Consider the following 13595-nt stretch of genomic DNA (forward strand, 5'->3'; position numbering starts at 1 on the left):
AAATGTTTTTTTTTTGGGGGGGGGATGTCGGTTCCATTTAAAATAATACCTGTTATAATATGACTTCTAAGCACACATACTAGTTTCACTCTTTTACAAACGTGAAATGGAAAAATCATGTTTCAATACTTTTAAGCCAAGAGGGGCAGAGTTTCTTGGCCGAAGCACCTCTAATAGCAAAGTAATACTTTTACGCCATCTTGTGGCAAGTGGTATCTATAGGCGCTTAAAAACCTTTTCTGGGGTGGCAACGATATTACCTTACTTGTGGATTTTCGCTATTTGTCGCCACACTCGCTCCCTGTCCCCTGCAAATACTGGAGTATTGAAATAATGAAATATAATCATTGGTGTCAGACGACGTGTACATATACATTTTGTTTGCGTACATTTAATGGCACAATGTAATCAAATATTGGCGGTATATATGCCGTTGACATGTGAGTCAGGATTGTTGGAAAGCAAAGCGATGCTAGAAGAAAAATGTTACATACACTAAAGATTTGCTCCAATTTACGAAGGCCTCAAGCCTCCAGAAGCCACTTGAGGGTTATGGTATTTCGTCAGGGGTTTGGTTCTGATGTGTGCACGCCTCTGTTGACACGCGTTTCAGATTGCGAGGGAGTTGGAGGTTTCCGTAGACTCGGACCAAATGGAGGTTCTCCTGCTGCCCACCGACTGGAATTTGGTTCCCGTCTTGGATGTACAGGTGAGCAGCCGCAGGATGTCCAGGAGCTGACGACGGAACTTGACGCCCACGAAGGCATACAGGATGGGGTTGAGACTGCAATGGAGGTTGCCTACAATCGGGGTGATACTCATGGCCTTCTGCAGCGACGCTCTGAATTCACAACTGGTGCGATTGTTGCCCAAAAAAGCCGTCTCCACCATGAGAGTAACGTTGTACGGCGTCCAGCAGAGGAAGAACACTGCCACCACCGCAGTGATGACTCGAAACGCTTTCTGCTTCTGGACGGCCCCCGTGCCGCAACGCAGCCGGCGCAGGATGCACGAGTAGCAGAAGACGAGGACGAGCGAGGGCAGCAGGAAGCCGACGATGTGGCAGAGGAGGCGGGAGGCGAGCTCCCATGAGGCGAAGTTGGCCACGCATTGAGTTTTGTGTCGCCTCGTGTTCTTCACCGCTTCCAGAAAGATCAAATTGGGCATGGCGAGGAGAAGTGAGAGGAGCCAGACGGCCAGGCAGCTGGACTGGATGACCCATGGTTTCCGGCGGGAGTACACCTGGGTGGCGTGCACGATGGACAAGTAGCGGTCCAGGCTGATGCAAGCCAGAAGGAAGATCCCACAGTAGCAGTTGATCTGAGGGCGCAAAGATGAACTTTTTTTTTTTCTGGTATGCTTACATACGACAATAATAAGAATCATCATCATCATAATATATTTGGACTTACTGTGAAAACAGCACCAGCGATCTTGCAGAGAGGCGTGCCAAAGGTCCATCCCAAACGCTGGCCGTCCTGTGCGGCCCACAGAGGCAACGTGAGCAGCTGCAGGACGTCGGCCACGGCCAGGTGCAGAATGAAGGTATCGGTCACGCTCCACGTCTTTCTGCTCCGGGTCAGAATTCCTAATAGCAACCCGTTACCCAGAATGCCCACGAGGAAGGCCACCGAGTACAGGACCGGGCTGAAGACTGCCTCGAAGTGCTGGCCCTCATTGGGGTCGCACACGCCGTTGAACGTCTCGTTGCTGTCGTACGATTCGTCACTCTCGTAGTCATATCCGTACAGCACGCCGTCCAAGAGCGTCGAGTTCCCATCGAAGGTAACCACTTGACCTCTTTCCAGAAGAGAGCTCTAAAACAGATGCATTGTTTAGGCGTTGCGTCACCCGTGGCGCAGCGGTTCACCTGACGTTCATCTCACTGGCAATCAGTCTATTGAGCAATTTTCCACCTCTGTCCTTCAGCCAGTCAATCCGTCTGTCTGATTGTCCATTAACTGTATCTGTTGGTCCGTCAATCCATCTATCCCCCTGTTGGTCTGTCCATCTCTCGCTTTAACTGGTCTATCTATATGGTCAGTCTGTCAATCATCTGTTCAATCCATCAGTCTATTGATACACACATTGTTTGTCTTTCGTGTCACTGTTGGTGATGGATTCTTCTCTACACGTGCTCTGTTATTGACCAGTCCACAAAGTCAACTGGGAGAGTCTCCGGCTCCCCGCTGCAACCCTGAGCAGGATATGAAGTCTCGAGAAAAAAAAATAAATGAACGTTTTGGTGGTTTTCTTTGGAACCACGGGGTGGCTCTGTGTCGCCGCAGCCTGTCGAAACAACACGGGAAGTACACAGAACTGGTTCATGCAACAATCATTGGGAACCTGTGCCACCTGCCCGAGGGCAGGCTACATCTCGGATTGGTCACGAGTTCAAGACGAAGAGTGACAACATGAATGCACCTGCTGCCAAATCTGCTATCCATACAAAATGTCCAGTAGCAGATGACAACCAAAACGACAACGGGGATAACGTGACAGGTGACACACAAGCGGTATGCTTTTTTTTTTTTTTTTTACTCTGTCTTATTTTCGATTAAGACGCTGGGATTGTCACCCAAATATCATTTACGTGTACCTGGAATTGGAAAGAACCCAGAAAATAGTCAAACCCCAAAACTCAGAGTTGTGAGACAGACATGCTAACCGTTCGTCCCACTTGATGCACGTGTCTATCACGAAACGAATAAACGACGAAAACAGCCCAAACTAGAACCACAACAGTCGACACTTAAAAGTCAAATCCAAACCTCTCCGATGGCGTCAATCAAAACACTGCACTTTGCCTTCGGTGGAACCAATGAAGGGTCTCGTGACCGTATCGCTGTCTAACCACATTTGTAAATAATAATAATAAATAATAACTTCTACGTATTGCCACCGTGTTACTTTTTTTTTGTGAATTATCTTATTTTATTATTTTTTTAAACACTAAGGAAGCGCTCACACTAAAGATAGACCTGTTCTTGACCTAGATAAAAAGTAAATAAACACACAACAGGTGTTCCCGAAATATAAACGTAGGAACATGTCAAGTGTAAAGATAAAATACTGTACGTATATGCATGTCTGAAAATAATAATTGTAGAATTACTTTTTTTCAACAACTTTACCCCTATTTGGGATGGCTGTGATAATAATAATAATAAAAATAAGAAGAAACTTACCAGGCTGAAATCATATGACATGGCTGATAACACAGCAGATGTAAGTACCACGGACAATTGGGCTAATAGTTCTGTCGATAAAAGAGAGGAAGCCAAGAAGGTTATGTGAGTGGAAAAAAAAAAAAGCGAAAACCACAGAAAGCAGGTGTGCTGAGTGAGTTCTGAGTACATGACTGGGGATGCAAATGACATTGCAGAAAAGGTACTTTGAACAACCATCCGCACTCACACTCACACCAAGGGACAATTTTGAGTGGTCAATCAACCTGGCATGCATGTTTTTGGAATGTGGGAGGAAACCAGAGTACCCGGAGAAAACCCACGCAGGCTCGGGGAGAACATGCAAACTCCAGACAGGAAGCCGGGCGCCGGGATTGAACCCCCGACCTCTGCACTGTGAGGTCGACGCGCGAACCACTGGACCGCCGGGCCACCCTTCTCAACCATTAACTATTTAAAATCATCGCAGCACACAAATGTGAAACGAGAGAAAAGTTAGCAACGTATGCTAGAAGGTTGCATTCATTGTCTTCCATCATTGTTACTTAGACCGTCTTTATGCACGACCATATAACCGTATAATCTCTTTCAATAAAATCACGTTTTATTACTTTGTCGTTTGCATCGACCTGACACCTGCCAGCGAGCGAGCCTTCTTGAGACGTGTTCCTGTTTTCTTCACACCTTCTCGTCTCCACTTCTTGTTTTTCTATCAAACTTGACAGCAACGTGACACTTTTTTTGTTCAACACCAACGCAGTGGGGTTGAACTCAAACAATCAAATGTGATTCAGATTTCACATATAAGGTGTCATCATTCGCCGTTTAGGAGACACACCAGGGCACCTCAACAACTTGTGTTGGTGCAAAACAAAACAAAAAAACTGGCACTGTCCATTACTTCTGGACCAAGTGTGCATGACTTTTTCAATCATTTTTCTTAAACGTGCGAAATCTCAGCCGCCTTTTGACTATCTGCCAGTAAATGTTTGTGAGATCAGTATCACTTTCACCCCTCAGATCCAAATGCAAGCACTTCCTCCTTCACCTTTCATGTGACACTATTCTGTGTTGTATTTTATTCTGTCCGGGGTCTGTGGCCCAAACAATGTCATGTGCATTTCTTTTGTATTGTGTTCTTCTTCTTTTTTTGTATAGATTTTAGATACAGCATACACCCTGGATCACTTCTTGTTTATTTGAGTTTCAATGAAATTTTATTTAAGTTATCTTCAGTTAAACTTTTAGACACACTGGATTGAAGGCGCGTGTCCTTTTTATTATAGCCTATTTGTGCTTGCATAATGTTCCTTTAGATTGAAATGAATATTATTTATAGTGATAGCACTTACTCCAGACTTATTTTATTCTGTTAAGAATTGTTTTATTTTGGATTAGTTTGTCGATAGTGTGTGCCCTAGATCAAATTGGATATTTTTACTCAATTTTGTTGTCCATTTTTTGTTTGTTTTTAATTTAGTGTGCAGCCAAGAAACGTGTATTTCTTTCTTTCTTTTTTAATTTTATTTTACATATTATTTTACAGCCTATCCAGTCTGGATCTTTCATCTGCACGTATGGGTTTACAAACCCCTTCCTCTTTTTGACTCATGCTGCTAAGGCTGACCGCATCGTAGGTTTCGGGTGTATGTTGCTCGTGCATGGATAGCAAGTTGCATGATGCACACAAGTCAGTGCACAAGAAATCAGACACAGGCTTGTGATCACCTCATGTAATGATTTAGAGCTGAAATAGGACTTTTTTTCTTCTCTTAAATTAGTGGCTCAATTGCTCACCTCCGTTTTATACATTCATGTAAAGATTTGATCCACTCGTGAGCATTTACACCATAATTTATATTTTATTTCTATAATTACACTATTAGGGAATTTATTTATCATTTAAATACATAATACATATTTGTATTAGTAATTTCAATAAAACACATTTTATGGATTATTATTTATTTAAAAATAATTATTGATGTTTTGTTTTTTTTTTTTTTTACATTTTCTTTTGGTAATACTGGGAGACAAGACAGCAAAATAAGCAAGACAATTTTATTGGTCATATATGCACGAAAGCCTTATACAAGGGGGCCGAAACCTTTTGGAACATTTTTGTGTTTCATTGACTGCATTTCATATGCTGCCTTGTTATTGGCCCCCTTCCGTGCAGAGAACAGACAAGTCAAAATATTATTTCAACATATTACTAAAATGTGTGACTAGCCCTGGCGTGACTCCAGACAAGATTTCCTCGAATATTATTGCTTGGAATTTCTCCTATTTTTATGTCACATTTTTGACTCAGCAAACCCTGTGCAATCATTGTAAGCTTTTGCTCTTGGTAAGCGGTTCTGTTGAATGTGTGCTTTGACCCCAGACTACAGCGCTGTAATGCCATCTGCTGGATAAATTACAATGACAGAAATAAATCAACGCAAGTCAAACAACTTTTTTTCTGCATTGTTGTCTAACAACAAATGCAGACTTGGTGATCGACAAGGATGTTTTATTACGTTGACGTTAAATGTGAACGTTATCACGGTAAAATGTGACATTGTTCGCGTTACAACGTGACAATGGTGTGCCAGCAATACGCCCCCCCCAAAAAAAACTTTAGTAGTAAAGCATTTAATTTTTTTCCAAAACAAAGCAAATGCAAAAAAAATTCCATGTTCATTTATTCTGAATTTAGCTCGAATTGGGATCCAGATGTGCGTTGCGTTGCATCTCCACTGGGTGACGCCGCCAAGCCAGGCGTGCCTGACTCGCTTTTGTGTGGGTGGCGACCTCCAAAACAACAACGAGCATCTGTCTCGTTGCTCCGGCTGCTGTAAACCAGTGCCGAAAAACTAAACACCTAATTTCTCTGCTTGTGGCATTGTCACTTCCAGGCCGAGGTAGCCGGAGAGCGTGCTACGTCGCCCTTCATCAATAATGTCCGCTCCGGATTGACTGCGCATCTGGAGTCGGACTGAGGCTGCGCTCACTAGCCACCTAGCGGATAGCCGTGTTGTTGTTAGCAATCTGCTAGCCGGACGGGCGGCTTTCTATCTCTCCATAACAACTACGATCTAACGACTGGCTATTTTATCTTGGGGGGCAAAGGGAGAGAGAGACAAAAGATGTAAATGGCTCCGGGGCCGAAGAGACGGGAACTGGTACGTACTGTATGTTGGCACAATGTAATGAAACAGATGCTATGTAGCTAACTAGCGAGCTAACGGGCCATGGCTGGTTAACGGTGCAGCAGCATCGCTTTGGAACACTGTTTAATGTTACTCTCGCAGCCCTCTGTGTACATAAGGTATTTTTCTGCACTCGACACTAAAAACAAGAACTACCTAGTCTCGGTGATTTATTTATGTTTTAAATTGTCTAAATCTCGCGGCGAATTCGTGAAACAAATCATGCGTTTTAAGAGGCTGGTTTCCCCCGGAGAAGTCCTTTTTGTCGAGAAAACTGTGGCAGGTTTTTGAGCCTGTTTGTATCCGTGGTGTAGATAGTTGAACGAAGATGTATCATTCATAGTCAATGGATAACACCTATTTTTGGTAACAATTTGGTGATATTGCAGAACAGGAGTTGGGAATCACTTATGTACACGGATTGAAATCAGTTTTAGGATTCACATTCATCTCATTTTCTTCCCCCAATCACACAGACAGCAACAGGGATGGCCTCCCCTCAGCCCGTCTGTTTCCTCCTTGTGCTTGCACTGCTGGCCTGGTGGCCCACGTGCCAGGCGGGTGACTGCAAAGGTCACCGGCAGGTGTTGAAGGGGCCGCCGGGCTACGTGACAGACGGACCGGGGAACTACTCAGTTAATGGCAACTGCGAGTGGCTCATTAAAGGTTTGTACAACTTTCTCAGTTTTCACACAGTGGCAACTTTTCTTGCCAGTGTGCCAAATGGAACATTTTTCAAGTTACAAATTTTCATTTCCCCTTCATCTTTCCGCCCTTCTAGCACCGAGCAGCAGCTATCGCATTGTGCTGAACTTCACCTTCATGGACACAGAGTGCACTTACGACTACCTGTTTGTGTATGACGGAGACTCCTACCAAAGCCCCTTGTTGGCTAGTCTGAGTGGCAACACCCTGCCGCAGCCCATCGAGGCCACGTCCGGGAAGGTCCTTGTTTATTTTCTATAATTTTTTTTAACCTGTCATCCCAACAGCTGTTGCATATTGATCCTAACCTTCTCGCTTCCTGTTTTTCTAGATGCTGCTTCATCTCTTCAGCGACGCCAACTACAACCTGCTCGGCTTCAACGCCACCTACACCTTCTCTGTGTGCCCCGGAGCGTGTGGCGGCCACGGGCGCTGCGACCCGTCCACACACAAGTGCCACTGCCAACAGGGCTGGGGCGGGGCATCTTGCGCGACTCCCCTGTGCTCCCACACCTGCTCGGCACATGGCCAGTGTGACAAGGTGAGGTTTGCAATTTACAATTTCTCCGGGTACTCCGGTTTCCTCCCGCATTCCAAAAACATGCATGGCAGGCTGATTGAACACACACACAAAAATGCCCCTAGGTGTGGGTGTGAGCATGGATGGTTGTTCGTCTCTGTGTGCCCTGCGATTGGCTGGCAACCGGTTCAGGGTGTCCCCCGCCTACTGCCCGAAGACAGCTGGGAATAGGCTCCAGAACCCCCCGTGACCCTTGTGAGGATAAAGTGGATCAGTAAATGGATGGATTGTTGCCTATAGTTGCCAGATGATGGTGGCAAATCAACTTCCAGAAGGGGCAACAAAAGTAAAAAGCAAAACTTACTGTCATGTTCTTTTGTGGAAATAAATAAATGCATAAGGCTTTATTAAGGTGTTACTCCCTAGCTTTACACAGCGCGAGAAATCACTGGGGGTTGTTGTTTTTTTTTTTTTGTTTTTTTTTGTTTTTTTTTTTGCATCAGAAGGGAGAGCGTTGCCTGTGTCATGCCGGCTTCCTGGGTCACAGTTGCCAGCTCAGTCTCCATGACGACAACGGGGCGGGACAGTGGTGGCGCATTAAAGAGGGAGACCCCTACATGTCGCCCAGGACAGGTTCCGCTGGCGTGTACCTGTCCTCCACTGGAGCCATGTACGTGTTTGGAGGTGAGAATAGAATTTGCGTCAACTTTTCTGCTTTACATTTTTAGGTGTTGTTTGAAAGCAACAGTGTGATTGTTTTCATTTATTGTCTTAAAAAAAAAAAAATCCAGGATTTGACCTCAACAGAGCACTTGGTGACTTGAACAAATACAACTTCACATCTAACCAGTGGGAAAGCAGGTCTTATGGTCACTCACCTGTAAGTACTGTAAAGGAGAAGTGTACTTTTTTTGCTTTGCCAAAATACCCCAAGGATCAAAAATGTCAATACTCATTTTTTTGTCTCACCTAAATTATCCAGTTTTTAGGATGGTGCAGCACCACTTTGAGAACTAGAAATTAACCAAGAATCATGTTTCTTTTGTTTAATGGTTCCGTTTTTCCTCGTTTCATTCTTTTTTTAAAAATCACTTCACAAGTCAACTTGTACATTTGAATATGAAGTTGTTTGGCCCTGAATAGTTGAAAGACCGTCCATTGCAACGGTACCCAAAATGGCGGCAGACTGAAAAGAAAACGTTACTATTCATATTTTAATGGCATTTTCCCTGCCAACAGTTGGCGCGGCATTCCCACACCGCTGTGGAGTGGGCAGGAAACATGGTGATCTTTGGTGGGGAGCTGGCCAACGGCTCCTTGGCCAGCGACGTTTGGATGTACCGGCCCCTGCAGGACGACTGGCAGCAGCTTGGCTTTCCCAACACTGGTGGCGCCCCCAATTTGGCCAATCACGCCGCAGCCGTAGTAGACAGTTACCTCTATGTGTTTGGAGGTGGGTTTTTAAACATGGCATGACTCTCCCCGTGTTTTGCAAGTGGCTATCTTCCACCTCCAGAATAAATAAATAAATCAGCAATATAGCACGGCAGCGCGAAGTGAAGATTCAGTACACGAAGAGCTTCCGAACAAGATTGCACTTCACTGCCCTTTGCGCTTGTTATACCCCAGGTCGAACCGAGGACGACATGTTTTCCTCCTCCTTGTATCGGTTCAGCCTGCGGGGCTCTGGTCGGTGGGAGATCGTCCAGCCCACCGGGGGGAAGCCCCCGGCCACCGCCGGCCACTCCATGGTGTTCCACAGCCCTTCCAGGACACTACTGGTCTACGGGGGTCACCGGCCGACCACCGCCAGGTAGACACACCCTAAATGAAAAAGGGAAAGATGTCATATTCAGGTTGAAACATGCTCGATTTTTTGTTTTTCCTCCCATTTTGTAACACTTAGTGGTGCCGGCTAATGCAAGAAGCTAACATAGCAGCCTAGCGCTCCACTCAGGGCTGTTTCTCGTCAAACTACACAAACATTCACAAAGATTCAAGTCAGGGTCCTTACTTCACAAAAACACAGCTCAATACTGACTTTGGCTGATAAAGCTGTCAAGTATTGTACGTAAAACAAAATGTACCAAACAGCTAATTTCGAAGTTGATTCTGTCACTGAGTGCTCCTTTTTGTCAAACAGCACAAACAGAAAGGACTCAGATGCACAGAGATCTATATATATATATATATATATATATATATATTTTTTTTTTTTCCCAAGAAAATCTGGTGAGCACTGGGCATTGACCGGTATCAGATTGATGTGGTATGATCACCTTGAGCAAAAATATGGTATTGAAAGTAATGCTCTAAAATATGTGACTTTGTCTGCTTTGTGAGTGAACGTCAGGACCGACACGAGCTGATGTTAGCCATGCTCGTTAGCGCCGTTGTCTGCCTGGTTAGTAGCAAGCGGCTAACATACTAGTCTACATCCCCTCTCAGTGCTCCTTCTTGTCAAACAGCACCAAGTGATGAGACAATGTAATTTCCTAGATTTAGCGTGCGGGTGAACAACACTGACGCATTCCACGTCGACCAACGCTTTTGGACGGCGTTCCGCTCCCGCTACCCGGCGACCGGCCCCCGAGAGAGAGCCTTCCACTCAGCCACTGTCATCGGAAACTACATGGTGGTCTACGGTGAGCCAGAATAACGACGTGGGCCCCAACTGACAAACCTTCCCTGTACTGAATTGACGTTTATTGTGGATTTGTCTCCCGTTCCCAACAAGGTGGAAATGTTCACATCCATTACCAAGAGGAGAAGTGCTACGACGAAGAGATCTTCTTTTACCATTTGGGCTGTCACCAGTGGGTGTTAGCAGGCGAGAGATGGTCACTCAGTGAGTTGCTCTTCTCATCGTTTTGCTTCTTGTCTCTCTCGCCGGTTTAGCCTAGATTGTATCGTCGTGCTTTTCTGCAGGTGGTGAAGCCGTCAAGGGGCGCTACTCCCACGTCGCTGCGGCGATGGAGGGACGCGTGCTGCTGGTTGCCGGCGGTTACAACGGTGTCACCCGCGGAGACCTTGTGGCTTTCAAAGTCCCTCTGTTTGTCAGTAGCAGCGAAGGTGACAGGGTGAGAGAAAACTCTCTTTCACATGCATCAAAAATCGCAAGACCTGATATGCTTCCGTCTTTGGAAAATTCTTGTCTCACCCATTTCATTTCTGTGGCATTGATATCAGCAACCAAGATAAAACTATTCAGATTTTAAGACAAGTATAAAGTTGGCTTCTGATGGTACCTCCAAAGGTAGAAAATCGCAATGTCAACTTTGAAAAACTTTGATAAATCCTGTCTTTTGAAGACAGTATAAAACGTCTTCTGGAAGAACTTTGGAAGGGGGAAAATTACTGGGTCGTCTTCACCCCAACATTTCATGTCAGTGCCTTTTTAATTGAGCGGCAGCCTGGAAAAAGGTGGATAAATTCCAGTGTGAAATATAAAGGAAGCTTTTGATACGACGACCTTCAAGCTGGAAGCGTGGCTGTAGTGTCATCTATGTTGATCAATATTCTATTTGTGTCAATCCGCGTTTCCCGGCTAGGACGCCATTTGCGCTGAGGCCCTGGATGAAAGCATGTGTCTGAAGAATCCGGAATGCAGTTGGTGTGAAGGGCGCTGTCGAGAGTATGAGCCCACTAATCAGGTAATGCTGGAAGCACACACGAAATGGACCGTCAGGATTACCGCAGCAACTCCTCTCCACCTCCCTTTTCCCACTCCCAGTGCGGCAGCACAGGCTGCCTGGGCCTGGCGCGCTTCCTGTCCGACTGTCAGTCCTGCCTGGTATTCAGCGGCACGCCGGCCACCCTGGCCAGGGCACCCGGCGAATTCGGCTGGTGTGTTCAGAACGAGTCCTGCCTGCCCGTGTCAGGTGAGAGCCAGGGAGGGAGGACGGAGGGGGCGGCGGCGCTCCGAGGGTTGCGCAGCACACTGACGGAAATATGTTGGGAGGGACTCGATTTGGGTCGGGCGCTTGTCAGAGATGAAACATTTTGTATTGGGGTGTTTCCTCAGTGTCAAGGAAGGGCTCCTCAAACGGAGGAAGACTTCTTCGAAGATTGCACAAAACGGATATTTGCTGTCTCTGCAGTCACGAGCTCGATGTCTCTCACACTCCTGTGCTCATAGAAATCAAGCTGTAAGGCTTCATGTGGTTTGCTAAAAAATAAATAGACCGTACTGTAATTTTATTTATTTACTTATTTTTACATATTTACAAAAAATATTGTTGTTTTTGCATTCTGTTACCAAGATAATAATGCTGCGGCTAACGGCTATTTTGATTTCAATTATTCAGATCATTGTAGTCATTTTTTGACGACTTGCATTCTATATTTCTTTTTTTTTTGTGGTTCGATTAAAGTTGCTTCAGACATTTGCTAATAACAACAATGGTGACGACCTCAAATGTATTCACATAAATGTGGCAGACCAGTGGGTCGTAAGTCCACCTCAAATATTTTTCACAACCCATAGCTACTGGTAGACATCTATAAATGTAGGGGAACAAATAATTTCCCCTCCATCCTGCGTAATGCCACACCCTTTATTATTATTATTTTTTAAGCAAAACATTTAGACTTTGTGTGCCATGAAAGTCACAAATTGCTGCAATATTTGGGTTGACTTTGAAGGATGTTTATAGTTCTGCTGTTATTTTCTGAATGTTTTTGTCACTCCGTTATATGTCTGAAGATACGCAGATAGTGAATTTGATTAACAGAGGAGAGTGAAATGGGAGCTTCATTGGATGTTTTATGTTTTCATGAACCAGTTGACCACCAGTGTTTTCTTTCACTCTCTCTAATACGGCATGTCGTGAAGGGCGGGCACTATCCTTGACACTGAGAAACATCAAACACTTGGCTCAACTGTGCCCAGCTGAAATAGTAGCGGTCACTCAAAAAAAAAGAAAAACTTGACTGGCCTCTTCCATCTCTCTGGTGTGCGTCGCCGGTGTTTCACCACTCTCTGACTCGCGTCCGGCAACCACCACGACGGCCGATCAGGCTCACCGCAATATTGTTGAGATCTCACGAGGTCAGATTGTGTTTCTCCGTGTTGCTGACCTCTCCCTCTCGATCTCGCAGAGCAAAGTGCGTGCCGTGTGGACCAGATCTCAGGGGCGTACGGCTGGTGGGGGGAGCGTACCCTTTTCCTAACCTCCCTCCACTCCTGTCGCACCGAGAACTATGTCCCGGGACTGCACCTGCTCACCTTCCAGCACCCCCGCAACGACTCCCAGCCTGACAAGGTACGGAGTCCCCGTCTCAAAAGAGTTGTGCTTGTAACTCCCCTCCCTCTTTACTTACCGTATCCGTCCTTCCTTCCTCCAATGTTGCTGTTGTTAACTCAGACGAGATTGACACTGCATGTCTCGGTGTTCTATTGCCGTTTGGTGCCTTGTTTTGACATCCACATGTGTCTTCTTATGTCCCAGCTGCGATATAATGTTCAATCCAACTTTGCAGAGACCTGATGACACTAAAGTTATCATTTTATAGGAATGGAATCCTATTCAAGATAAATACAGCGAAGCTCTGCTATTGGCCGGGATAGCGACCGAGCACTACCAAAGGAAATGAATGGATAAAGTTCAAATCGTGTTTTTCATTCATTTATATGACATCATTTACATAAAAAGATCATCACAACAGGCGTTTAAAAAAACAAAACTCCTTTATTAGGCACTCAAGCACTGAGTGATAATCAATTTAGGCGAGGACGTCATTGTCGGAGCACAAGCTGTCAAAATGACGGCTATGGTAAGTATAATAGTGTCACAGTCTTGGGGTTCAAGTGTTCGTAAAGACACATTTTCAGAAATAGACACCGAAAAAAATAATTGCTAGACACCAACCTCTGGTGGACAAGCAATTAAAAAGTCAATTTTCCACAGTCTTTTAAGGTATTCCAGTGATGTAGAGAATAGTGCCTCTTTTGATGTCTCCACATGCCCCACCCCGTCCTCCACTGTG

General features: G+C 45.2%; 2 protein-coding genes across 2 annotated transcripts in view; one reads left to right on the top strand and one right to left on the bottom strand.

Annotated features, from left to right (window-relative positions):
• Positions 1-20: 20 nt before the first annotated feature.
• Positions 21-3428, bottom strand: cxcr3.1 (chemokine (C-X-C motif) receptor 3, tandem duplicate 1). The gene is made up of 3 exons (XM_019896136.1): positions 3189-3428; positions 1413-1817; positions 21-1320 (listed from the first exon to the last, which is right to left on the bottom strand). The coding sequence occupies exons 1-3, from the start codon at positions 3405-3407 to the stop codon at positions 610-612; spliced, it is 1335 nt and encodes a 444-aa protein (XP_019751695.1). The 5' UTR covers positions 3408-3428; the 3' UTR covers positions 21-609.
• Positions 3429-5944: 2516 nt separating this feature from the next.
• megf8 (multiple EGF-like-domains 8) overlaps positions 5945-13595 on the top strand; it is a 22968-nt gene continuing 15317 nt past the window's right edge. The window contains exons 1-14 of the mRNA XM_019896117.1: positions 5945-6355; positions 6859-7048; positions 7164-7327; positions 7419-7628; positions 8111-8291; positions 8399-8487; positions 8847-9060; positions 9237-9420; positions 10107-10252; positions 10345-10455; positions 10536-10687; positions 11159-11260; positions 11341-11488; positions 12708-12871. Of these exons, the coding sequence (XP_019751676.1) occupies positions 6326-6355; positions 6859-7048; positions 7164-7327; positions 7419-7628; positions 8111-8291; positions 8399-8487; positions 8847-9060; positions 9237-9420; positions 10107-10252; positions 10345-10455; positions 10536-10687; positions 11159-11260; positions 11341-11488; positions 12708-12871 (2085 nt within the window). The 5' untranslated portion in view covers positions 5945-6325. The remainder of the gene's footprint in view (positions 6356-6858; positions 7049-7163; positions 7328-7418; positions 7629-8110; positions 8292-8398; positions 8488-8846; positions 9061-9236; positions 9421-10106; positions 10253-10344; positions 10456-10535; positions 10688-11158; positions 11261-11340; positions 11489-12707; positions 12872-13595) is intronic.

Source organism: Hippocampus comes, unplaced genomic scaffold (genome assembly GCF_001891065.2).
Source record: "Hippocampus comes isolate QL1 unplaced genomic scaffold, H_comes_QL1_v1.1 scaffold55, whole genome shotgun sequence".
NCBI lineage: Eukaryota > Metazoa > Chordata > Actinopteri > Syngnathiformes > Syngnathidae > Hippocampus > Hippocampus comes.